General features: G+C 35.7%; 1 protein-coding gene across 3 annotated transcripts in view; it reads left to right on the top strand.

Moving 5' to 3' along the window:
- KCNH7 (potassium voltage-gated channel subfamily H member 7) overlaps positions 1–27,479 on the top strand; it is a 390,226-nt gene that overhangs the window by 240,197 nt on the left and 122,550 nt on the right. For all 3 annotated transcript variants that reach the window (XM_032479579.1, XM_032479578.1, XM_032479577.1), the window contains exon 3: positions 16,933–17,088. In XM_032479579.1, coding sequence (XP_032335470.1) covers positions 16,933–17,088 — 156 coding nt within the window. The remainder of the gene's footprint in view (positions 1–16,932; positions 17,089–27,479) is intronic.

Here is a 27,479-nt window from a genome sequence, read left to right as displayed (position 1 = left end):
CTGTTATCTACAATGGTATAATAAAGTAAAGAATCCTTTTTAAAGTACTGAGGAGACCCAGATAAAAGGGTAATTAGAGTCCTTTGGAATTGCCCACCACATCACCCTTGACTCCTTAAATTCCTGCAGAGAGAAAAGAAAAGCAATGGTTCTTAAACTGTGTCATCTAGATGAAGGCAACATGTTTTTTTTTCTCATTGCTGGAACCAGGTACTTACGAGAATGAGATGTCTAACATGGTCAGTTACTCAGGGTCTTCATTTTAGACCTCTTTTTGTCACTGTTTTGTTACAGAGATTTGTGTTTAAAAGGTTAATTACTCTTTGTCATACTTTTCCATTGGTTTAAGTGCTCATAACAACTCCTAGAAGAATCATGAAATGTAAAATTTACATTCTGTATCAAGAATTTAGTCATTAAAAACCCAAGCTGTAAAGTTAGTAGTAAATTAAAAAAAATACACAGGAGAACTAGGATTGCAAATCTTTCATGTTGAGGCTTAAAGGTGATTTTTATTCTTCATATGTTGACATAAGGAATCTTTCCAATGCTGGAAGTTTTTCAAATGTTACAGATGTCACATGGGTTTAGACTATTGCATAAAGAGCAAGTGAATTAAAATATACCAGGGATACTATAAAAATGATACAATAACCCGAGTTAAATGACCTCAGAAATGTGCGGATCAATCCTTTCAAAATATGTAATAATTAGATTCATTAAACACTTCTTGATGTCCTTTGTAATCCTGTACATCTTGAAGTAATAAATTTAAACTATGCTTTGTTTTAGTTTCAATTTTAAGACTTCCTTTTTGTAACATTAGGAGGATCTATCTTGTTCTAATTGTTAGGACCTTTGAGGTGACCTGATAAATAGCACCTCTCTCCCTACCACACACCAAACTTCAAACTAGTGGAACAGTAAGATAAAAGAATATGATTCCTGGAGCAAAACTTCACCTTTATTACTCAAAGAAAGTCTAGAATGTCATTTGCTGCTTATATTTTTGGGAACTTTAGACTTCCTAATATTAAGCCCCAGAATAAAACAGCCTTATCTACCCAGCTAGAGACATGCAGAGAAGAAAATGTGCTCTCTTTGGTCAGGCTTATTCTGAAGAGGTAAAAAGAAGAGCTGAGTCAAGCATGCCCAACATATCGTCCCAATTCTGCCATCCAGATAAGTCACATTACCTTCCCAAGGGCAAGGTGACCAGAGGGTTGGAGAGGAGTCAGGGGTGTTATGCTAATCTAGCTTCCGGGACATGAAAGGAATCACCTGGAATGAGAAAGAAGTAGCATTTCCCCACTAACTGGACTCCCAGATTCTTGCCAAGGCACCTTCTATACAGTCCTTTTATTTATTTTTATAAACCTTGAGAATACTTCTTCAACCTTTAATTCTCCAGAAAGAGGGTATATTCGTAAGATGTACTTCCTAAGAAAATTTGTCCTGTTGCTCATTTTAATTGCACATCTGAGGACCTTGTCTATCATTTGTACACTTCCTGATGTCTAGTAAGAAGAGTAACTCTCCACATTATCCTGGGAAAGGGTTAACTAGTTTTTACAGACCTTTTGTTTCTTGTTAGTTTCCATCACCTTTCCTGTGGATGCTTAGAAATGTTGTTGGTCTTCTCAACAGTAGCATGCTGAGCCTATGTCTATGGGGAGCAATGAAAATGCTCATTGTAGCTCTTTTAATGAGTCATAATTGCTGGTTGAGATCAATCCATCATCTTGCAAATATCATCTAGATTAATTCTTCCTAAAATGCCTTGCCTAAAAAACCCACGCTAAAACTTTTTCTGCCATTTCACACAGTCAACATAACTAAATCTCCAGTCAGTGTATTCCCTATAGGTCAAACTTCTACTATATTCAGAAGCTTCCTGTAATTTTATTGTTCAGCCACCTGAACTTTTGTAAAAATGTCAGATAAGACAGAGTCCAGAATTTTTTTTTTTTTTTTTTTTTTTGCTGTGTGTTGGTTTTTTATAGCTGCATGATAAAATATCACAAATTTGCAGCTAAAAACAATGCCCATGTATTAGCTTACGGTTCTGGAGGTCAGAAATCTGAGCACAGTGTGGCTGGGTTCTCTGCTCAGGGTATTACCAGGCTGAAATCAAACTATCACCCTGGACTGCAGTTCTCACCTGGAGTCAGGTCTTCTTCAAGCTCACTGATTGATAGCAGAATTCATTTCCTGAAGTTGTAGGACTGTACCCCCGTTTTCCAGCTGGCTGTCAGTTAGGTGCCTCATTCAGCTTCTAGGGGCTTCTGGTCTCAGCAGTTCAAACATGGGTGTTTGCTTTCTTCCAGTCCATCAGCCAAAGAAGACTTCCCCTCCTGTGATCAGCCAGAGAAAAATCTTTGCTTTAAAGTGTCCCAAATAATCATTGTGAGTCTTCCCTGGATAATGTGGCTTTCTTAAATTCAGCCATGTCATATGCCATAAACAAATTGTAAGAGTCAAGCCCATCATTTCACTGTGGCTGGAATTGTGCAGAATGTGTATACCAGAAGCAGAAATCCTTGGGGGCCATCTTAGAATTCTACCTACCAAACACTGTTAACAAGTTGTAAGCATAGAAATACTTGATTATTTCTCTTCTTTTTCCTTTCTTATTTTTGAACCAGCCTCTTCTCTTTGCAAAATACTGTCCAAATTAGACTGTCACTCAATTTTTAAAACCTTCTAAAATCTCTGGTATATATACCTGTTAAGTTTTTTTCACGTCTAAATGATTTAAATAAACAGAGTACTTAGAACCAGCCAAACCTGGGCAAGAAACTGGATATTCTTTCATGGTGATTCAACCTCAGCCATTTAGTGATGTAGTTATGCAGCCCTTTTAGTTGGTTCCCCTCTGTAAGATAGAGACAGTAATTCCTCCCCCAGGAACACTGTCAGTAGTTAATGGGTGTGTTAAAATTCTTACCACAATGCTAGGTCCAGAGTCACCAGCTAACAATGTCTCTCCTATTCCTTTGTTTTATTTCTCTTTTCTTTTCATTTTAGTTCTGCTTGGTTTTTCTTTAAACTCAAAAACCTCTGAAAGGTCACATAGATCAGATTTTGCCTTACAGAAAAATGTTACCTTTCCAACAAGACATTATTCTCAACAGGCTTTTAGTATCCTACAATTTAATACCATTGCCAACACCTTGCCTCGTATGGAAGAGCTCTAATCTGTTGGTCCCGCTTAAAATGCTTATCGTGGGAATCACACTGACCAGTGCATTGATCGCCAAAATAATAAATTGCATACTTTGAGCACCAGCACGACACCTTGAATACTTTAAAATTTGATCATGGGAGGTGATTTATTTATATTGTTTTTGCACAATACATTTAATGCCTTCTACTTATGTAATGTGATTCTAGAACTCTTCCCTCTCTAGTAGAATTTTTAGCTGAATTTTATTTTCTACAATGAGTTGAACTTCAGGGATCAAATTTGAATCCCTTTTTCATCTCCTTTGTTTTATTTTTTATCTTCCAATAACTTATTTAATTAATTGCTTAGAAATTCTTTGCAAGTGACCCTCAAATTATTTTTGACTTGATGTTTTACATTTGACATTTGACTCTTACTAGGTTCCATGATTCTTTTTCACAATTTCTTCACTTTGGAAAAAGCCTTAATTTTCTATTTTCTTCATTCCAGTATGTAGTTTCGCCACTAAGTCAAAGTTACTTTCATCGAAATACATTGTGGTGCTTTTAAATGACTTAAAGGTTTCCCCTGGGGTATTAATGAGTAGTTTCTTTTTTGAATGTTTTAAGTATTCTGTCAGTTTGGGCTGATGCTTTGTTGTTGTTGTTGTTGTTTTTCCTATCATTAAGCACCTTCCTTCTGATGGATATTTTTAGTTCCCCTTACTTTCATTAAAATGTTGAATTTGATCCTGCTACTACCAGCTAGTAATTTGCCACTCTTGTGACCAACTGCTCAGAACTAAATCTATTATATTTCACCCCCCTTGAAGTTCTAAAGGAATTTAATCTTGAAAATTCATTTATTTTATCCAAATACCCGACACCCATATTTGTCATGATTATGATTTCTGCCAGTCTATATGGGGACAAATCTACTGCCTTGTTATTACCATTATCTGGCCTGATTTTTAAGGTTCTCTTTGTCTTGTCTAACATATCCAACTTATTCTCATTATTTCAGTATTTTGCTGCATCTTTGTTCCTTAAATACGGAGTGTCTGCTTACCAAGTTTCTGCTTACTTCCCTTGTCTGGTGGTATTTTTATCCTGTATGAATCAGTATTCAAATGTTTTTTTGAACGCAAATTGGGTGATATGAAGAGAGTTAATAAAAGAAAATTTTATAAAAGTGCAATAAGGTACAGTGCAGTGTCCCAGGCTTAGTAACAGTGGAGAGGCATTAGAAGGGACATGCAGAGGGAGTAATAATTACTGGAACCCCAAGACAAAACTATATGCTGAGGGCTGCCAGAAACTGAAGTTTGGTGAGAGATGCAGCCGAGAGGACTGAAGTGTAGGGAATAAATATCCCATCACTCTCCTTCCTCTCTCCAATTTCCTGCTGAAAATTCCCTTTGGCTAAAACCCAACTGGAATCCAGGGGACAAAGGAGTGCTTTCATCATCTTCTTTCCATTCTGAGCAGGAAGAGAAGGATGGAGAGTGAGCTGGAAAGGAAAAATGAAGAAATCCAACAGGAACACCAGCACTACTTACACCCCATCTCAGTGCTTTGCTAGAGAGAATGTGGCTTAGGAGCAGCTATGCCGCTATTCAATTATTCTTCCTCCAGCGGGGCTTTCAAATGCCACTCACTGTCTATATATTTTGCCAAGCATTTCTCATCACCATGACTTCTGAAATGAGTTTGGAAATATTTATGCATTTTTCATTAAGATACAATTTGATGTGCCCTCTCTGGAAAGCTTTCTATAAAGTCCACAGGAAGACACTTCGAAATACACGATTACTTCTCAGGTGCGGTTCTTAGATGGAGCAGCATTTTAGAGAATATCAGTGGCATCAAGCCAATCTCTTCTTGTCAATCAAAAGTTTGGACTAGGACCTGCTTGCTGTGTTTTCCAGTGATGTTACTAGATGACCCAATATTGGTTCCTTCCTTGTTCTTATTAGCATTAATGGTATATAATATTGCCTGTTTTCTTTGTCCCTAGAAATTTACAATGACAGTAAGGGAAAGAAATCTAGGAAATTAATTTTCATCTTAAAAGCTTGAATCTCTTTCTTCTCAGATGTAATGCATGATAGATCAGCCTTGGTATTGATTTCATAACGTCTATTGAAATCTCACCAATGTGTTCAATCTAATTTTTTTTTCAGTTCTTCTTTACCATTTGAAGGGTGATAAAATTTTTCTCTGCCTTCAGAACGTCTCTACCATTGGCTCACCATAGTGCCTAAAATTTCCATCTTTAGAGAAACTTCTCTGATACAGGACTTTATCTCCAGGAAGTTCCTATTTAGTGAATTTAGAATAACCAAGAGAGGTAACATGTTGACATACAGAATCACTGATCAGCTTCAAAGTCATCAGGCAAAAAGAAAGAGTCATTGACATTTAGATGGAGGTTCCTATTTAGAAAAGCTAAAGGCTTAAGCTTCAGCTGATAGAATTAACCCCAGCTTTTATGACCAACATGTTTCTAGTCATGGATAAAACCATAGAGCAGAGAGAGGGTTTACCTGCCCCAAAATTCCAAACATCAGAGCTGAAATTTACCTGAAAATTAAGCCCCATGTAATTCAGCAAGTGCTTAGGCAAGACCTTTGGTTAAATATATGGACTGGTAATTTTTATAAAAGATAAGACCCAGGGGAAGTTTAGGATAGAAGCAAGTTAGAAGCAAGATCTGGAGAGGAAATTGTAAAGTTAGAGGCCACTAGGACTAGAGAGATGAGGTGTGGGTGGGCAGTTAGATGCTTTCAAGGGCAATGGGTATTCTATAAACATTTTGTCCCCTCCCCAATTTGAAAATATGTTTGTTCTATCTTTCACTCAATGACTCATTGGTGCAGAACTCAAAACTATGCTTCGATAATCTCTATGTTAATAATAGCTGGTGCTTTTTTCAATATACAAAGCAACATTTTAAACCATTTGCAGACATTGTCTCATTTAATCCTCACAGTAGCTCCATGAAATGGGTAACGTCATCCCAATTTTACAGACAAGAAAACTGAGTCTCAGCGCAGTTGAGTAACTTATTCTAAGATCAAACACTGCAAAGTGGCAGATCTAGAAATTAACCCCTGACCATCTGATGCAGAGGCTTTATGCTTAACTACTACACTACACATTGTCTCATGGACACAGAAAGTACCTCCTACCCCTCAGACAAGCACATTTCTGTGTATATCAATCAGATCATCTTCATCCCTCATCTTTCTCTCTGGTCTTTTGGACCACGGCAGTCACTCCTCTGTTACCTTGAAAAGTTACTAAGCTAGGCTGAATCCACAAAGGCAACAGGAAGTGTGGTCTGGGTGAATTTTAAGTAGAACATCTATCTTGCTGTGCAACTGTAGTTGGAAAAATATATCCAGAGCAAGATGAACCACTGCAGAGCAAGCCCTCCACAAAGCTCTGCTGCAGGTCCATGCCTCCGGCAGCCTTTGGGAGAGGAGAACAGCTGTTCTAGCCACGTGCCCCAAAGCCTGGTGTCAAAGCCTGAGAGAGGGTGTTCCCCACTAACGCTGCCAATGGGAAGGAAAAGCCTTGTTTTCACTAGTTTCCAGGACGGGACATCCTTCTGCTCCCTCTGTTATTCTGTAAAAATAGCCTAAGCATTTTAAAAAAAAACATGAAAATCCCAAGTTACAATGATCAAACAGGATAGAAATTTTTGTGAAGAGAGAAGAGAGTAAGTTACCTTAAGAAATAACTTCAGTTTCACCTTTTTTTGCTTCTGTCACTTCTGTCCCAGACAGGCCTGCAGAGCCTAATTTTAACCCCATTGAGGTCTGTGCAAACACAATGAGAGCAAAGAGTGTAAAATTCCTTTCAACAACCACAAACACACCGTGCACACAGCACACCAGGCATATGGCCACATACAGCCTTCGTCAGCAACGACATCCTCATGGTGGTGCCTGACCTCAGAATTCTAGTTGTGTTTGACCTTGACAGTAGTGTGGACATCCCATGGTGACGTGCAGATTTGCTCAGGTGCTCAGTCAGTCCAATCGGGCCTGTGTTAATGCACTTTTATTGAATAAATGGCAGTTCAATGGGGTCAGCTTGCTTTAGGCACATCAAAATCTTGGTAACATAAATATATCTTATGAAAAAAAAATTTTGAACCAACTAAACAGATGTTTACTTGGCTATAAAAACCATGAAGTCTTTAAAAAATTGTCATAAACATTCTCCCAAAGTTCCTGATGACAAATGTAGACGTGGTGCCTGGATACTGAGTGCAGCACTGTAAGTCGGCCTCAGCTTGTTCTAACACTCATATGTCCCGATACACTAATTCAATACAAAAGCTCAACAATTAAATGGGAACCAGGACTGGGAAGTGGTCACTAATAATAGTACATCTTAAGAGACCTGATTTATGAGTCAGACGAGGCATAACAGTTTTTCTTCCTTATTTCATTTCCCAAATATTTTCATAGTGGTTCATCAAGTAGAGAAAGACAGTTGAACTGGCTTTTTTCAATAATCAAGTTTACAAGTGTGACAAGAACCTAACACTTGAGCATGAATGTGAACAGGGACTGTATTGGTGGAAAGGAGTGAGAGTCAACAAATAATTATAAGTTCACATATGATCACATTTTGAAAATGAAGAGGAGATACTCCTAAGGGTACAGAGTGAAACTATTTCCTTGCAGATGTCAGCAATATCTCATGCGATATCTGGTGCAGAAGAGGAATAGGTTATTGAATGAGGGCTTTTGGGCACTGAAACCTGATCTCTGTCAAATAGTATGAACTGAACCTAGTTTGTGAAATGCTTTATCCTATTTCATTTAGTGGTAACCTTCTAGCTTATGGGAAAAGTATTGCTGCAATTTATAGTGATCAAATATGACAGTGCTATTTTAGTTGGGTTTCTGAGAGCTCAGATCAGGGACCAACACCAAGAAAAATATACTGAATAGGTGACACTGGCCTTTAACATTCTCTTTCCTCTCCGGCTTCAGCCCCTTGTTCCCTGTACTTCCTCCTTCTCCGATAAGCATCTAGGTGACCTATGATATTTACTTTCCTCCCTCTCAGGAGGATGTCTTTAAAACAGGGAGGAAGCTAACACAATTCAGTGTTTTCCAGTGGCATTGTAAGGAGTTGGATGTTATTACAAATTTCTCTCAAATTGATTTGGGAAGAGCTGCATTAAACAAAGTAAATATATACTTGTTTTTACAGAACTTCTCAAAACCTCTAATACAATAATGTGCACTGAGCATCTTCTAGGGGAGTACATTTCCCAAACTGTATCACTTACAAAAAGCCCTTTCCTAGGAACATGTTAACATGTTAACATCTCACTTTTTGGGGAGCACTGTTGTAGCAGAAAAGAATGAAAGCAGGGAAGTCTGAGTTCAAAGCCTGGTTCTACTACTTACTTGAGAAACTTCTTTGAGATAAAGTTTTGTTATGAGAAACACATGCCAGTCACATAGAAGACATTCAGAAAATAGTAGCCATGATTGAATTATATAACTGTTAATAGTAGTAAAGATAATATATAAGGATTGAGGGAGCAGAGTGGAGCACCTTTATTCTTAGGAAGCCCAGTGCTGATTTAAAAAAGGGGGGAGGGGGAGAGGATGGACAGTGACCATGAGGCAGAATAGAGCTGGATAGATTCAAATGTAATGTGGGGCTGGGGAAGGCTGGACTAGTAGATGGTGCCTTCATGCCTCCCAGGTGGCAGCGGAAGGGAATCTGCCCCAGCCAGGAGAGCTGCAGAAATGTGCAAGAAATCTGAGAGAAAGAAGTGGGAAGAGTTTTAGTTCTCAGGCTATTGCTTATGAAAACAAAAATTTCTTAGATTTTACCTGATTTAAAAATCATGGAATTCAGGGTCTTGGCGTGAAGAAGAAATTGGAACCAAGCATTCTGCCCCAGTCATGCAAAGGGGAAGAAGTGCCCCCAAGACAAGGGCAAGGAGAGACTGTGCATGGCTTACTTTTCATCTGCATGACAGGAGTGATAATGGTGTCATTATCAAACTTCTGTGAAGATGCAAATGTATTAAGGCATATAAAGCCATCAGAACAGTGGCTGGCACCCAATAGATGTTAGCAGGTATTACTACCTTTCTTCCTAAAATGTGTTTTAAAATACTGATCGTGATTCTCCTAGATTAAATCCAGGAATAAAGATTGTTTCACACATGCCTACTATACATCAAATTCCACTGACTGTGGAGCGTGCCAAAAAAGGCAGAGTTCTGCTCTTGCAAAAGTTACCTAGTATGTAGTATACATTTTACAGGCAATAAGAAGGAACTACATATTTTATTTATTCTTGTTGATGTGCTATTTATAAGTTATTAAGTAGTCTTTCTAAATGTGCCTTCTTTCTCGTCAGACAGCTCCTATACCTTTTTGAAATCACTTCTCTAACACATCACTAGGACCTAAAACAGCCCATGTCCTCAGTTTATACACTAAAATACTTCTTCTGAAGATACCTTCATGCTTGAAACTGTATCTCCATCACCAAAAGCTGAATTTCAAGAACACAGAAAGCCATCAGGTCATGACCTCCTCCACAAACCTCAAGCACCACTTCCCAGTTCACACTCTGAGCTCTAGTAAACTATCAGGCTATTTAAACCAAGTTTCTTAACAAACTAACATAAAATGTTTCCTGTGTCCATGTGCTTCCAGCAGCCAGAGCCTCTCACTTCCTTTCTCAGTCCCTCCAATGGCTTCACATTGTCCACCCAAGTCTGCAATGCCCACAAGGTCCTGCTTCCTCTGCCACCCTCCACTCCCACCCCACTCCCCTGTACTGTTACCTCTCTGACCTGGATCTCTTGCCACTTTCCTCTCAGCTTAATCTGTTTTAGCAACACTGGCTGCCTGCCCTGACATCCTCCAGCCTCCAGGCATCTTAGCTCAGGCTGCCATCACAAAGTACCACAGACCGGGTGGCTTAAATAACAGAAAATTATTTTCTCACAGTTCTGGAGGGTTGAAGGCCAAGATTAAGGTGCTCACAGGGTTGGTTTGTGATAAGAACTCTCTTCTTGGCTTGCAGACAGCTGCCTTCTCATTGGGTCCTCGCTTGGCCTTTCTTCTGTGTGTGCAGACTCTTGTATCTTTTCTTCTTCTTAGAAGAACACTAGTGCTACTGGATGAGGCCCCAGCCTTATGTCCTCCTTTAACCTTAGCTTCCTCCTCATAGGCCCTATCTCCAAATACAGTCACACTGGGGGTTAGGACTTGAATATGAATTCTAGAGGACCTAATTCTGCCCATAACAGGGCCTTGGCGTGTGTTGTTACCTCTTTCCCCAGATATCCCCATGACTCATTTCTCATCTTCCTCAATTCTTTACTCAACAGTGGTCTTCTCAGAGAGGCCTTTCTCACTCTACCTAAAAGTTACAAACTTTTCCTTACTTCTTTATTTTCTCTAGATACTATACGTCACTATTTAATCTACTATGTGTTTTACTTAATTCTGTCTCCTCCACCTCCACTAGGTTTTAAGCTGCACAGTAGCAAGGATTTGAGTCTATTTTTGTTCCCTGCTTCACCCCTAGTACTTAGAGTAGTGCCTGGCACATGGTGGCTTTTGAATAATCAGTTGTTTAAGTGAAATTGTTTTTAATTGTGCATGTGTTTCTTCTCCATGGGATATCCTTCTTCTTCAAGTTTGTTTCTGCTCAGCCTTATAAATTGAAGCCCAGCATTTCCTGGGCTTTTATGACAGTAACACTTTAGGCATATCTGGTTTCTATACCTGCCATGTTATATCAAAATGTTCCATTTCCAGTGAGCTACCCTATATTGAGTGTTTACTTTGTGCTAGAACTGTACTGTAAATGCACCCTCTCATTTACTGCTCAAACTTTAAAGGATAAATAATATTGTCCCAATTTTACAGGAAAAAAGTCAGAACACAGAGAAGCTAAGTAACTTGTCAAGCTTAGAATCCAGGTGTCTTTCTAACTTGAAAGTCCATCTTCTTAAGATCCATCACAGTCACAAATACTGCTCTGGGCTCAAGGGTCATATCCTGTGAACAGCTTTCCATGAAGCTTTCTCACTTTAAGGGAGAAGTAAAAGGATTCATTATTAATTCGGCAAAGTTACTGATTTCCCACTATGTGTTGAAGCCTATGTGCATAGATTGATAATACTTGTCTTTGGAGGGCTTATAGTCTAGTAATAAATGTGCTGTAAAATGCAGTATTTTCACTATTCTATTATTCTGCAAACCTTGGGATGAAGTTTGAGAGTAAATTATGAGTGAAGATAAGGTCTCTGCTGTGTTTACTGTTCTTAACAGGAGTAAAGTAACATCCGTTAAAAAATAACCAAATGTCTAAACAATGTCAGATAAACTTGCTAATCATAGAAATGTCTTCTAGTCTTGTTCCAAGACTCCGTAATGATCCTCTCCTGTTCTTTAGGTCATAACTTGTCCAACAGTGATATTGATATCAAAGCAGTGACTTACATGGTGTGAACCAAAGGATTTCTGAAAGGTCTTATCCACACAACCAAAATATTTTTTCTAGACAAAGGCAGCATTAGAGCTCATCTTGGCATAATTGTTGTTTTTCACTACTCCCCTTAAAAAATTTTTCTTGAAAGTGATCATCCATTATGTCATCAATAGTTCCATGAGAAACTCGTATTTCTCATGATGGTCCTCACTGATAGGAGGAAGTTCATAATAATTTCATATCAGAGGCTTGGAGAGAGCAGAGGAAGATGAAAGAGGTTCTGAAAATAAGAACTAAAAGAAGATATTACATATAGAAAAGCCAAAGAGAAATTTTGCTTGTTTCTCACTTGTGCCTCCACTTGGTTATATCTTAAGTCATTAGTGACTGGGTATCTTTCTCCAAGGATTTAACAGTCCCCTTTGCTTTTCTAATAGGCTCTTCAATTCAAGACAAACAATGCTGCCTCTTTGATAAGGCCTTTGTATTCCTACCTTGCTATGTTTTGTTTCTCCTGTGAGGCAGGTCTCTAGTGGTATTTTTAATCTTCAAAGAGCCTTCCCCAGTCTACTAGAAAGAAAGGAATTAAGAACTCTGAGACATTCACTAAACCAGTCAGCTCAGAGAAGAATAATCTTCACTTGGTGTCTCTAAACACAAAGAGCATAGCTTGCATTTCCAAGAATGGTAAAGAGTTGGAGGAAATTACATAGAGAGACTTGAGGGTTAACTTGCCCCTCTGGAGACCCTCTAACAAGAAGCAAAAATAATAAGCTCATATTATTGAGTTTTGCTCCATGCCAGGTACTGTTCTAAGAGCTTTACACACGTCTGAGTTCTGCTGAACAGTGGGAGGCTCGGACTGTGAACAAAATGCAGCTTACTTTTATTTTTCATCATCTCATTAAACTGTATTCACCAGAGTGATCAACCACTGACTTTGGATGGTGATTTAGCAGATGCTTCCCTTATTAGGTCACTCCCAGATAATAAAGCCTTCCGGTTACTTTCTGTTGTGAAAACAGAAAGTTCAGTCCCAGTTCTGAAATTACAATTCCCAACCTGCATCAGGTCAGAATGCAATGGGAAGCCAGTTTCAGCCTCCTACCCTTTATCCTTTGCTCACACTCTACAAGGTGTAGCTCCTACACCTCCTTTGACCTTATCTACTGTCCAGCCCTGTCCTAGGCAACCACCAGCACACTGCATTAGTCACACTGGCTTCCACGCTGTTCCTTGAGCTTACAACCATGCTTTGTCCTAAAGGTGTTTCACCGGCAGTTTTCTCTGCCAGGTTACCTTTCATCCAAAGAGCCACAGAGCTCACTTCGCCGCTCTTGAATGTCTTTGCTTACATGTCATTCTATAGGAGAAGCATTCCCTTACCAGTGTTATTATTTATCACCTTACTCTGCATTTTTCTTCATTGTACTTATTTTTACTTGATATATTAGAGACTTATGTGTCTATTAATTATGTCTCCCCCAGTGGGATGTAAGTTTCCTAAGTTCAGGACCTTGATTTGTTTTTTTCGCTGCTGTTCTTCTCATTACCATCTGAGAACTCAGAATAGTGCTTGGCCCACTATTAGGTGCTCAATATACATTTTTTGGCTTCAGGAGAAGGATACCCCATGATTACAAACAGTAGATAAAACATCTTTAAAGCAGATCTAAGGGGGGGAGTCTTGGTATTTTATTTTAAAATAAAGCTCAGAGTTTATTAATAAAGGAGTAATGATTCCGATTACCCTGTTTGCTTGCTCTGTGGCTACAGTTAAACATTAACATTCTAGACATTTCATTAAAATGAGCACTGTTCCTTCTAAACAGACTTTCCCACTTTGAGAATGTTTTCACTCAAGAGACAAAACATGGAAATGAACCTGAGTCTAACTAATATTAGTATAATTGCATGTATAATTTATAATTATTGGGTAATGTTATTGCAAATAAGCTGCTGCTTAGAAAAACATTATTAATTTCATTTGAATACAAGATACATTTTAACAAGGCCTGAACTTTTTATTTCTATTTTTTTAGTTCTCTTATTTACCCATCATTAAATGTGTCTGTGTTTGTCTTCATTGTTAGATTACTGTTCGCTAGATTATTCTTCCATTTCTCTTGCTTTCACTGTTGCATTCAAGAAAAATATTTAGGAGCACACAGCAATGACTTCTTAGGGCAATGTTACTTTACAAAAGTAGTATCTTAGCAGAACTTGGAGTTTGTAGTATCGTGCAAGCTAAAATGTTTTTCCACTATAAAATATATTTGATTCTTCTCCTCTTCTAAATTCCATTTCAATATCTGCTTTCCAGGAGTCTATGAAAGATTGATGGAGACATTAAATCCAAAAACTAAAAGAGAAAAAAATGTAAATGTGAGTCTTCAGTTGACTTTAGAGGAGATATATTGCTTAATAGAAACATGCAGGAAACAATGAGAGTGGGCAGTAAATCTCAGGTTAATTACACTTATGTGCTATGCAGCCAATGCATATAGCTGAACTTTTTTTTCTAAAGCACTATAATTTTATAATTTTTTTGCACTGGACAGTAAATGTACAACATAAATATTGAAAGATAGGATTTTCCCCCTTCTAACTGAAAGCAAAATTACTTTGCTCTCTATTACAAACCTATTAGATCTCTATCCCTATTTCTTTTATTTATTGATTTTTCAAAAATCTGTGCTTTTTGTTTTATTGTACCATCAGCAGTAAACCTCAAATGTTGAAAGATTTGAAACTGCTAAGTAACAAATCTGTGAATTCACAGTGATATTCTAAATGATCCAGGAAATGTCATTTTAAGTGGTAAAATCAATAGTATTTTGGTTCATTAGCAAAATACGTAATGGCTATTTCTAGCATCTCCTCAGATTCTCTGTTTAACCATTTTGTATTGTGATGCCTAGCCTGAAGCAATTCTATTTTTAGCTCTAATGGAACCGTCTTAAATTGCTTATTTTCTGTTTACTAAAGTCATCCTATTTGTTACCATTGAAACTATGACACTGTGCTCTAGCTAACTATTTTATTAAATGAATTGAAGACATACCTGAAGACTGTGAAGGTGCAGCATGTCATTCTTAAAACATACTTTCCAACATCTGTAAAACTTTGGCTACCTCTATAGAAAAAATGAAATTGGTTATAAATAAGATCTTTACATTTCAAATTTGGGAGGCTTATCCACATTTGAAACTCTGAATCACAACTAGCACATAGGCATCCCCAACTTATGAAGAGTTTATGTTCTAAAAGCGTATTTGTAAACCCATTCCTTGGAAATTGGAACACAGTAACCCATAGAAACAATTTCATAAATAATAATTAGATCTCCAAGGCCACTCTCTAAAGCCCTTCAACCTGTGATGTCTCAGTGTATAGCAATAGTAACAATACTCTTGGTTTTCAGCTTTGACAGCAGGAGCCAAGTTGCAGGGAAGAAAAGAAAGGAAAGAGTTTTCTCACGCTTTGTTTTTAACAGTCAGAGCATACATAGAACGCCATTTTGGAATGCTAGTGTCCACAGTCCTTTGTGGATGTTGAGGTTCCCAGTGCCCCTGTCCCCAGCTTCTTGGGGTCCTCTTGTTACTGACCCTCTCTAGTTGGTGTCCAGCAAGGACCCTCCTGCCCCATGTCATTCAAGCCAATAGAATGAGACTGAATTCGGTTCAGAAGCAAAGGAAAGCTTATTTGATCAAAAATGGAAAGATGTGAGCTGTGTCTAGAGTCCACACTCTTCCCGCAAAGGCTGTGGGTGGGGCTGCTTTATAGGGCTCTCCTCAGTGGGGAAGGGAGCGGAGTCCTGGCCAGTGGGACCTGGCTACAGCTGCTCATGCTTCCAGATCTCAGTGCTGGGTGCAGCATCTCTGCACATGGCCTGTCATGGCCATCTTGAATCGCAGGGCTGTGCACAGCATTTCTTTCTACAATGGGCCCCCCTCCCTAACTGGGGTGTTGGATGCAGCCACTTTGCACTAGGAACTCAGGTCTGAAGTGCTGGCTGCAAGACTTGGGCCCCAAGCACCCTCTGAGCAAGCCAAGCTAGACAGAGCACAGAGGAAGAGAATCTTACCTAATCACCTAGATTCCATCTTATTTTTCCTCGGGACCCCGTGGGCTTTGCCAGTGACACTCACTTTCCCACATGTCCCACTGAAGTTTCACACCATACAGACCCGGCTCCTAACCTGATCCTGCCTCTACACTGAATCATCATTCTCCTCAAGATTCAAGATGGTCCCAGCTAATTGTCAAAAGAAGAAAGCAATCAAAATACTATATTGCCTGAATGACTAAAAATTCTTTCTGAGGTTTTTGCATTTTAAAAATACAGTATTTTTTTAATACAAACAAATCCCTAACCTGTGAGATTCCCATCACCACAACTAAAGAAAATATTCAGAGGGTAAAGATGTGAGGAAACTGCTTTGAAGGAATCGCTCTAGAAGTCAGGCCCAAAGAGTCCGTCAACTTCTTGACTGTATTCTCTAAATCTTGAATCTTGAGTTTCTGTTCAAGGATGGTTGGCAGTAGCTAGTTGTAAACTGAGTCATCCCTTTGTGCATTTCATTTCCAGATTATAATAAAATGTATCTTATTAGCCTTGCAGTTGTGCCTTTAAAAGGTTATCATCTTCTTGGTTGGAGGGATCAGATTAACAATATATTATAGACAAAAATATTGATCCTATTTTCTAACAGAATACAAACCAAACAAAATCCTCATAATTTGGGCAATGTGAATTTTACACAGAAAAGGAAATAATTATTAGGACATATTTAAGACAGAGTCAATAATTTACTATTTAATGTTCAAGAAATTAAAGGAGAAAAAGGAAATAACTTGCTAAAATCAAGATGACACAAAATGAGTTATCTTCATTACTTACACAGCATTATTTTATATAGATTCAGAATTAATCAAAATATATAAGGAAAGACTAACAGTTATTTCTAGGAAGTTAAAGAATATGTCCTTTTTTTTTTTAGTATATTGGTGGGTATAAAAAAAAATGAGATTTGAGATTTTGTTTTCCTATAATACAGTACTTGAATTTGCCTGTAAAATCTTTCTGGCAAAATTTGTGAACTTTTATGTAAATATAATGTACAATAAAATATGAAATAAAATTTTATTTGAATTTTAATAATCATTTAAGATACAAAATTCTATAAGGCTTTATTAGAATTTTAATATTACTGACACTTTGAAATGAATTCATATTTTTGACCTAACACTCAGTTTTCATCTCCTTAGGGTCCACTTTTATTTGTAACACTCACATAATTCCAGTGAAAAACCAAGAGGGCGTGGCTATGATGTTCATCATTAATTTTGAATATGTGACGGATGAAGAAAATGCTGCTTCCCCAGAGAGGGTAAACCCAATATTACCAGTCAAAACTGTAAACCGTAAGTAAAAGGCAACATGTACAAAATGCTCTTGATATTCCGCTTCTGTAGTCATTTTAATACATGCTTCATTTAGATTCAGTTCTCAAAATATGTTTGCATGTTAAGCAAAGTAATTTTATATAGATAAAAAAAGCCATAGCTGACATTACCCATCAGTGCCTTATAGAAGTGATCAGCTGCCTTCAAAGTCGTTTGAAACCATGACTAATTCAATCAGCCCCCTACTCATGGCCGTTTAGGTTGTTCATAAATTTCGGCTACTACAAATATTGCCAGAGTGAATTGCACATAAGTATTTTCATACTTGTATATATACATTCTTGGACAAAAGTATCTTCAGGGTAAGCTTCTATAAGTGGTATTCCTGGATCAAAGGGTAAATGAATATATAATATTTTTAGATACTGCCAAACTCCCCTCCTTTGATTTGAACCACTTTACACTACCACCTAATCTAATCAGGTTTAATGTATTAGACCATGCTAACAGAGTGAGTCAGTCATCTCGAATTTTGTCAATGGTAGGTGAGAAGTAGCACTCCAAGTAGTTTTGGTTTACGTTTCTCTTATTACGAATGAGTGCTCATATGAGTGAGTGAATATATATAAATTCATATATTTAAGCACTATGGACATTTCTTTTTCTATCAGTTGTCCATTTCTTGTATACATTTCCTTTTTTTTTTTTTTGGTCTTTTTCTTTTAGATTGTGGAATAAGTGGCAAATCACTTCCCCAGCAAATTGTCCTTTATCTTTTTCCTGATTTTTGTCACACAAAGCCTTTAAAAATTTTTTTTATAATGTAGCTGAATTTAACAAACTTTTCCTTTGTTGATTCTGAATTTTTGCATCATAACTAGAAAAGCTTTCACCATTCCAAGGTTATGAACATAAATAAATTCACATTTTTTAGAACTTATTTTTTAGGATCTCTGATCCATTTTAAGCTTAACTTGATTTATAGTGCAAGACATAAATTTATCATTTTATCAATGGATTTTCAGCTGTTCTAACATTATTTATTAAAGAGTCTATCTTTCACTAGTAATTTGAGATGCTACCTTTATCACATACTTAACTTCCTTATGTGCTGGAATATATTCTGGACTTTCTATTCTGTTCTGTTAATCTCTGTGTCATTCAGAATCACACTGTTTTAAATATACAGTTAACCTCTTATTTATGACATCCTCCTTTTAATATTAATTTTTAGAGTTCTGGGTTGCTTCTTGCTGAATATCCATATGAACTGTAGAAACAACTTGTCTGGATTAAGAAAAATCACTTTGGTATTTTTATTGGATTCACATTAATTTTATAAATTAATTTGAAGAAAATTAACATCTTTTATGATGATGAGTCATTCTATACAAAAATATGTATATGTATTTTCATTTTTTAAATCTAATTGTTGTGTCTTTCAGGGGTGTTTAAAATTTTTCCTAATTGTTACTTTTCTACTTGGCATTTAACTTTGTTGTTGTTGCTGCTATTATAAATAGGGTCTTCTCTTTTATTATATCTTCTGATAGTTTTTAAAGATACTGATTTCTTCTGAGTATGTTAATTTTATATTCTACTATCTTAGTGAGTTTTCTTAGTTTGCAGAGTTATACATTGACTTCTGAGTTTTTCAAGGGTTCTATCATATCAAATAGAGATTGTTTTGCATTTTCCTTTTCAATTCTTATGCATCTAATAATTTTTATCTAATTCTGCTGGTTATTACCACCAACATATTATTAAAAAGAAACTGATGGTGAACATCATGACTTGTTCCTGATTTTTGTGTGGATGCCAGCAGTGTTCCCCATTAATTCAAATGATGGCATGTGGGTTGAGTGTAATGTGTTTTATAATTTTATGGAAGTTTCCATTGACTTGTATTTATTAAGAATGGGCGTTAAAATTTGTAAATTGCCATTTCAGCATCTATGAAAATGAACACACTATTCTGTTTCCTTATTTTTATAATAAATTTTATTAATGAAGTTAATAACACGAAATCCTTCTTGCATCCTGGGAAGGAGTCACATTTGGACATAATGTGTTTTATCTTATAATTTTGGATTTTTTTCATCTAAGATTAATTTAGGATTTTGCATTAATATTCATTAGGGAAACTGATCTGTAATTTTCGAATGTGTATATGAGTTTCATGAGATATTGGTATCAACGTTATTTCTTTAGAAAACAATTTAAAGTTTCTTCTGTTTTTTCTATGCTACAGAACCATTTAAATAGTTTGGGGATTATCTGGACTTTAAAAGTTAAGTATGATTCCCCTGCAGATTTATTTAAACCTGGTACGTATTTGTGGAGTAGCTTTTTGACAATTTTATTTTTCTCCAGAGATTGGACTATTCAAATTATCCAGCTCAACAGTATCAGTTTTGCTAAATTTTATTTCTTGAGAAATTATTTATTTCATGTAGGTTTAAAAATTTATTTTAATAGAATTATGCAGTGTCTTTTATGACATTTTTACTATTTCCTCTGTTTTTATGGTTATTTCCCTTCTGACATTGCTTAGTTCTTTTTTAGTTTTTGCCCCTTAATTTGTGAATTAATTTGTACTTTTCTTTCTAAGGAACTAAATTTTACTCGTTTATTAATACTGTTAGTATTCAAACTCACAAAATTTTGCTTTTATCTTTATTAATTCAGTTTTTATCAGCTTACTTTGTTGTCCCTTCTCTATTGCTTTATTTTCATTCCTTTCATTTTTTTGATATATGATTTTAAAGTTATATTATTTTCTCTAAGCACTATGTGAACTGGACCCTATGAATTGAGATATGCAGTATTTTCATTATCTTTTTCTAGAAAATATGCCAATTTTGTTTTCTTAGTTTTTAACTCAAGTTGTTTTATATAGAGAGTTTTTAATTTTCCAGTAAGAAATTTTTTTTATTAAATATTAGTATTTTCTAGTATTATCTTGTTTTTATTATGGTCAGAAAATGATATCTGTATTATTTCCCTTTGGTGACTTACTAAGATTTGCCTTGTGGTTTTATTGTTTGATTGGTTTTCATGAATGGTCTATATAAACATGAGAAGGTGATATTTGAGAACATTATAATACATGAGTTGATATGTATTTTGAAATCTCTACCTTATGTTATTTAAGTCATCTATATTCCTGTTTTCTCTCCTTTAGATATGTCTTGGATTAAAATAAATGTATTAAAGTCTTCTATTTTTAGGGTATTTCTATTTTTCCTTGTATCTCTTGTAATTTCTGTTTTATGAATATTGCTGCTGTCTTATTTCACAGATACTTACATTTCATAGGTAGCCATATAAATCACTTTATATTATTACTTCTAAGTTAGCCTTGTAGCATTCCAAGGTATCTTTTTTATTTATTAACTTTACATCTAAGTTCTCCTATATCTTAAATCAAGATACAGTTTTTTTCTTGTTCCATTTTATTATTATATCTTTATTTTTAAAAACATTTAAAAAATTTTTTTTATTTATTATTATATTATTTAGTTATTTTATCTTGGCAGGTCGGGGGAGGTAATTAGGTTTATTTACTTTTAGAGGAGGGACTGGGGATTAGAACCCAGAACCTTGTGCATGCTAAGCATGTGCTCTACCACTTGAGCTATACCCTCCCCCTCCTTGTTATATCTTTAAACCACCTTTTAGTCTTTCTTTGTATTAGTTGTGTCTTTAAACATTGTGGAGTTAAGTTTCTTTTGTTTCTTATAAGAAGAAATGATACTTCCCTTTTAATTTATAAGTATTTTTATTTATTGATATAACTAATAGTTTTTTTTAGTACTAACAGATTCTATGTTAAATATACTCTCAAAGTATTTCATTTTGTTATGTTTTCTTTGCTCTTTATTTGCTGTGTGCTTTTGGTTTCTTTTATCCTCTTTTTTGCTTTTATGTTAGTATTCAGAAACATTTGTATCTTTTGTAATATTTATCTTTATAAGAAAATTTTATGTAATGTCTTTAATTTCTCCCTTTTCCTTACTGTATTTTGATCTTTTACTATGAGCAAGAATAAAATTAGCTTGTTAATTCTTTTTCCTTCCCTTTCTACCATGTAATTTTAGTTAATAATAAATATCATCTGTCTTAATGCTTATCTTTATACTCCTATGTATGCTTAGTCTTCTACCAGTTTGTTGGTTTAAATTATATTATTTGATTCCTAGTTTTTGCCAACAAGACACTCAGTGAGCTTACTTCATATTTCTTCTTTCTCCTTCTCACATTTTCTTTGGTTGTGGTATTTCTAGTCTCTCAGAGGATGTAATTTGCATACTTCTAACTTTTTTCTTGGTCTTAAATTTCTAGTGAAGCTCACCACTAGTCTTTTGCAGAAGTTTCCCCAAACATAACTTCTCAGATAAAATTCATCCTCTTCAGGAAATGTTCATGGGTAAAATACTTTCAGAGTTCTCCCATGTTCAACATTATGCTCCAGTAGCCTTGACACCCGAAGGACAGTCTAGGTAGATGTAAGTATCTGGCCCACACTCTACTGCCCTGTGAAGCTTGTAGACAGTGTTCTACTCTTCTTAAATCAAATGTTAATAATGAGGAGTCTGATGACAACCTACTTGACTGTCCCTTGTAAGTGATTTTGATATTTTTCCCAGAGTCCCAGAAAATTTTATAAATAAACCAATAATTGGAGACTTTGATACTCCCGTTTCAAGCCAAGGCAGAGTTTTAAAGTCTAAAATTGTCACTAGCGTACATCTACACTTGTCTATTCTAAGTCAGTTTTCCCAGGTACCTTGTGGGTCCTTTCAGTATGCACATTAAATTTATCTTTTATTTCAGGAAATTTTATTGAATTACAATTTTGTGTATTTATTTTATTTATTTTGCCTTGTTTGTTTATCTTCTTCAAGGACTCACATAATATGTATGGTGGATCTTTTTTGCCTATCTTACATATCTGTCAATTTCTTTCTGGTCCTTTCTCCTCTATTTCTATTTTATTTTCTTGGCTTCTCCCATTTCTAACTTCTATTCTTGTGGGTAGCTTGTAATGTGGCCTTAATTTTTTTTAGATGATTTTGTCTTTTTCTTTACTCAATTTATTACCTGTATTTTTTCAGTTCTTGTTTGCATTTTCTTTTTATTTGTCCAGTTTTTATTCTTTGTTTTTGAATTCCTCATTTATAATCTCATTTCATACTCATAATTACTAGTTTAAATTTTTAAACTTATTTTGGCATGTTATGTATCTATTCTGTTTCATAACTAGATATTTAGCATACTTTCCTCTGCAAAGTATGTTTTTATTCCCATTTTCTTTTTTCTTTTATGATATCTTTGTACAAATGTTAGAGTTCTCTTGTTTATGTCCATTCATGAAGGACTTTTTGGGACCAGCACTAGCAAGAAATATGGTGAGGGGCAAAGGTTATAGGTCTTGTTTTAGTACGTTTTTCAGTATTTCAATTCAAAGGTTCATTCATACATTGCAAGGAGTTTGTAACTTCAAGGGGTTTGGCGGGAGAAAGGTTGCTTATTATTTAAAATATGTGGCATTCCCTGTTTTTGTTTCTGTTTGTTTGTTTGATTTTGTCTTTTAATTCTTCTATTCCCGCTTATGTTAATAAGAAGATCTTACATTCATCCACTTCTTATTTCCCAGCCTCCCAGGGACAAATCCACCTGTGAAGATCCCTCTACTATTTCTGCAAGAAATAGTGCTTTTCACTTTTCTAGCACTTTCTATTGTCTCTCAAGTAATCAATGCTTTGTTCATTAAGGTCACAGAACTCATTTCAGTATTTCTTCCTCATTGTGAAATCCTCTTCTTCTCAGGGTAAACCCTATTTGTATGTGTCTCATCACTCTAAGGAGTCTTTTGTACCCCACCTTTTTCTACTTAGTTTCTGCCTGACTATTTCAGTGTGCTCTTCTTAGCTAATTCTGCCTGTCTTGGGCATTTATTTTCCTGACTACGTGTAAATTTAAGTTTGTAATGTCCCTTTCTCTAATTACTCTTTAGGCATGTTTATGGGTGTTTTTAGTTGCCTCCCTTATTGATCTCTATGGTTTTTAGAAGGATCTGTGAGTAACTGTCATTGAGTAACTGTCTTCCCCTTCAACTGTGGGAAGCCGAAAGCCTTATCACAAAACTTTAATATTTGAAAAAAGAAATTGTTATATTACATGTAAATCAGACAGCTAAATACATGCAAAATAAAAAACACAGTCCCAGAAGCCTATATTGTAAACCTAAGTGTAATACTAAATCAAATGTATACCAACTAAAATTTTTTCATAGTATTAGTTACTTCCTTAGGTATGTCTAAAGGACAGTACAATATTCTGTTAAGGCAATATTGGAGCAAATATATTAGTGTAATACAATTCCAACGTTCTGAATATTTTACTCTGAAGCAGTATCACACTCGGGGAAAACTCTCTATCAAAACCACCAATTTGTCAGTCTCCCAGGTGACATAGTTAGAAACAAAATTGAAGTACTGTCAAAAAAAACTATTGTAATACAAAAGACTTTTTTCTTTAAGTTGGTGACTGTTTTGATTTCTTTATATTTTCCACTAGCAAATTCAGTCATTATTGAATGGTTCCTGAGAGTATACTTTATAGGTAATGTCAGCCTGTAACTTGGTCATGAATGTCAATAAGGTAATTTGTGTTGGAGGAAGCCTAGTTTTGTTTCTTTATTGTCTTCAAAAATTTTTCATTTCTTCCCACAGAATAGTTGTCTTTTCATAGTCCATCAAATTGGATGGAAGTGAAAAAGGGAGGAGTGCATCAGCAGTATGGCAAAAAAGGGGAATTTTTGAAAATAAAGTTTTTATTTCAAACTGAAATGCAAATGGAGAATTGAAACTTTGATTTCTTGAATGGAAGGTAATCGATACAGCAGCCTCCCAGGGTATCACACACAATCTGTGCAACTTTATACTCTGATTAAAATAGCATCTCTTTGTAAGTCTTAGCAAATTCAGTAGAGATTATTCTTATTATGTGAGCATGAGTGGTTTTCCTACACAGCAGCTGTCACTCATACAGGGACTTACTAGAGAGAGTACAGATATGCAGACAAGTGTTTCCAGAGCATTACAAAGGCTTGTTATTTACAACAATTATATCAGTTTTGATTATACCTTCTGTCATTTTATCCTCTAAATTTCTCTTGGTGTCAATTTTTGAAGAGTTGATTGTTAAATCAAGCAGAAATTTAAAGAGAGACAAATTATATTTGGTAGCTTCTGATACTATCTAATTTATACTTTGTATTTCCAATCTTTGGCAAATTTCTTTTTTCCTTAAAGTACAATTTTACTCCCTGTGTAAAATAATGATATTGACTATTTCAAACATTGTTGCCCCATGGTGGCCACTAAAACAAACCAATAAAGAAATAAAAGAAAATCAAAATTTGATGCACCCCTTTTTGCAGAAACCTTCAAAATGCGTAATGTCTTATCTACATAAGGAGTGTGTTTTTTGTGTTTGATGGAGGGGAGGGGAGGGAGGCTGCATGTCCTTAATGTTAGAATTTAAGTGAAAGTAATGGGGAAGAGGGTACTGTTTGAGAGGATTTGGGTTTCTGTAAATGTAACTGCCTCTCCTGAAATGTAGACAAAGGAAAAAAATGTGAAGTGACAACAAGAAACACTGATGAAAAAGAAATGAAGAATTAAATTGAGAAGATCAAGTAATAGAAAAGGAGTTAAATACATAATAGAAAAGATGAACTATGAAAAGGAGCTATGATAAATTGGGCTGAGTAAATTCTGGAAACCTAGACACTTGTATTGAATAAAAGGTGGATCAATTCACAGTACAAATATCTAGTTTCTGGGTTAGGAACACAACACAACCAAAGTGGACAGATTTGGGGAGAACTAATTTTTCACACTTAATCTCTGTTGAAGATATAGGACCAGTGACAAACAGATGACTTATGTCCCCTGAAATGAAGCAAGTACAGGAGAGTATTACTGTAATAGACCTAATTATCAAATTAATAAATACTGCATAGGTAAGTTGATTAACTGCTATATAATAAATATAAATACCAAGTAAAAGATATAATTAAACCTTTTCTCTTTGATTGCTTAAACTGAGCAGTCTGAAAAATGAAAATGATACTTGAGTGAAAGAGAAAATTCTAATTTTCCTACTAAGGGGTCACAGTCTAAAGGAACTAACAGCAATGGGAAAATGTGTTCTCTTTTTTTCTTCTCTAATATCTGTCAGTATGAAATATTTGCATAATGTAGAAGATAACCAAGTTACATTCTGGCTTATGCTATTAATTTCAAAGTTAATTTTCATCAAGTTTAAGATGCTTTTGTTTTTATTATTTTAAATAAAATATTTTAAAGTTTTATTTTAAATTATTTACAAGTATATTTAAGTCTTATATTTCTTCTGTTTTATAGGAGAAATCTAGGATCACCAATCTAGTTTACACAGACACACATGTACACATTTTAATTTGCCAAAAATTTCTTGAGGGGGTTGGGAGAACCTAAATAAACAAAAAATTCTTGATTTAACAATATACAACCCAACAGAAAATGAATGCATCCTATGTTCTTAACATGTCTTAAAACCAAAAAGTCAGTTTGAGCCACTATAAAAGTTGACCTTAAGCTCATATCCACATATAAATTTTAACTAATAACTTTTTCACTCTTCTTATCAATTTAAAATAGCTTTTTATGTCTACTTAATTTACTGTTGCCATCACTGTCGAAAATCCATACTTTTCTCATTTTACTAAACTTTAAATATTTCCCAACAAGAAAACAGGCCCAAGTTAAGTTGTTTTTTAGTTCACAAAACATAATGAATTTTATCATTTATTAATTTATAAATGATTATACTGCATGTAAATAATTATACATGAGATCCTAATTTTTTTTGGATACTTTACCTCTTTCTCTTAGCAAGTATTTCAAACCTTCACCAGCCTTCTCATGACTCTCATGTCAGAGTCACCTCCTTAGTCCTGACAGATCACCTCACCTTCAATACCTCAGAGCAAGGGGGAGGGCCTGGGCAGGAACTTCTTTAATCTGCCCATCCTCAACAAATATACCTCAGCCCCTGGTGACAAATCTTAACAGAGGCTCCAGTCTCCACTTGAAACCCGTTCCCTCTGCCATTCCTTCATAATACATCCTCACCCATGCCCCCCTCTCCCTGCTATGTCTTCATACCGGCCCTTTCCCTTTTGCTCCTCCTCATGCTGCTGAGAATAGCCTACACTTCAACTGACACATTCTGTTCACATCAAATAATTTCTCAAAGTTTTAATTAATTATATTTGTTGCCAACATTTAAAAATTGGAAGATTGCACATAAAATTAAGATCTCTGGCTCATTTTGGAAAAAATACGAGTACCTGGTCACATGTGTGCAGTAACTTGGAACAGAATACTGGCCATGCCTTCCCCTGGGGTATGTACTCTGCAGTTTGCTGCAGTCTTGCACCTTTCCTTATTGCTTCTTTGTACTTGACTTTCTTCACTTTTGTTACTTGTCTCTTCTTAGAGGCATTGGGATTTTCCACACCTACTCATTGTTTTCCTTATTTCCTTTCTTCCTCTGCCCACTGTAATGAGCTCTCTATGGTGTGCTCTCAACGTTGCCCTCTAGGTGGAAGCGGTCCTGCTAAATTTGATTCTCTTCTCTCTGGTTCTTTATGTTCCATGACAACACATTCCTTTGCTTCTTTTGAACTCTGTGACCATTATTTGAGTACCATTTTCATGTTCCTCTTAAATAAAACACTCTTAAACGCTGTTTGTTTATTCTCCAAAAGCTGTTCTTCTTAGAATTCTCCGCTTAGTCATCTTCTCTAAACACCCTGCTTGGGCAAATTTATCCATGACCTACAGGATAAAGACTCCCCCCCCCCACCTCAAATGGATATCTCCAGCCCACACCTTTCTCTAGACTCTTCTCATTACTTAGTACTTCATATATCCAACTCCCCATTGGACATCTTTTTTTGGAAGATTTTAGCATTTCTGAAAATTTAGCATTTTCTACCTAAGGCTTATCTTTCCATCTCCAGCTACCATCCACCCTGTTTCATCAAAAACTCTTGCTCTTCATGCATTGTGAATGGTGTCATCATCAAAGCCACCCAAGCCAGAAACCTGGGCATCATGCTAAACTTCTCCTTCTCTTTAATCCTCTCTTCTCCCAACCAAAGAGTGGTCAAGTTCTTTCAAGCGCACCTTGTGACTATCTCTCTCATACAGCCCCCTGTAATTGCCTATTCAGGCCCTCAACACATCTTTCTTAGACTGATACAGTGATCTTATAATTGGTATCTCTGCTTTCAGCCTCTTTCATTTGTATCACAGATCATGCTATTATATATCGGGTCATATACTCCACTG

This window comes from Camelus ferus, chromosome 5 (genome assembly GCF_009834535.1).
Source record: "Camelus ferus isolate YT-003-E chromosome 5, BCGSAC_Cfer_1.0, whole genome shotgun sequence".
Taxonomy (NCBI): domain Eukaryota; kingdom Metazoa; phylum Chordata; class Mammalia; order Artiodactyla; family Camelidae; genus Camelus; species Camelus ferus.
The sequence above is the reverse complement of the archived record's forward strand: the minus strand, read 5'-3'. Positions and strand labels throughout refer to the sequence as shown.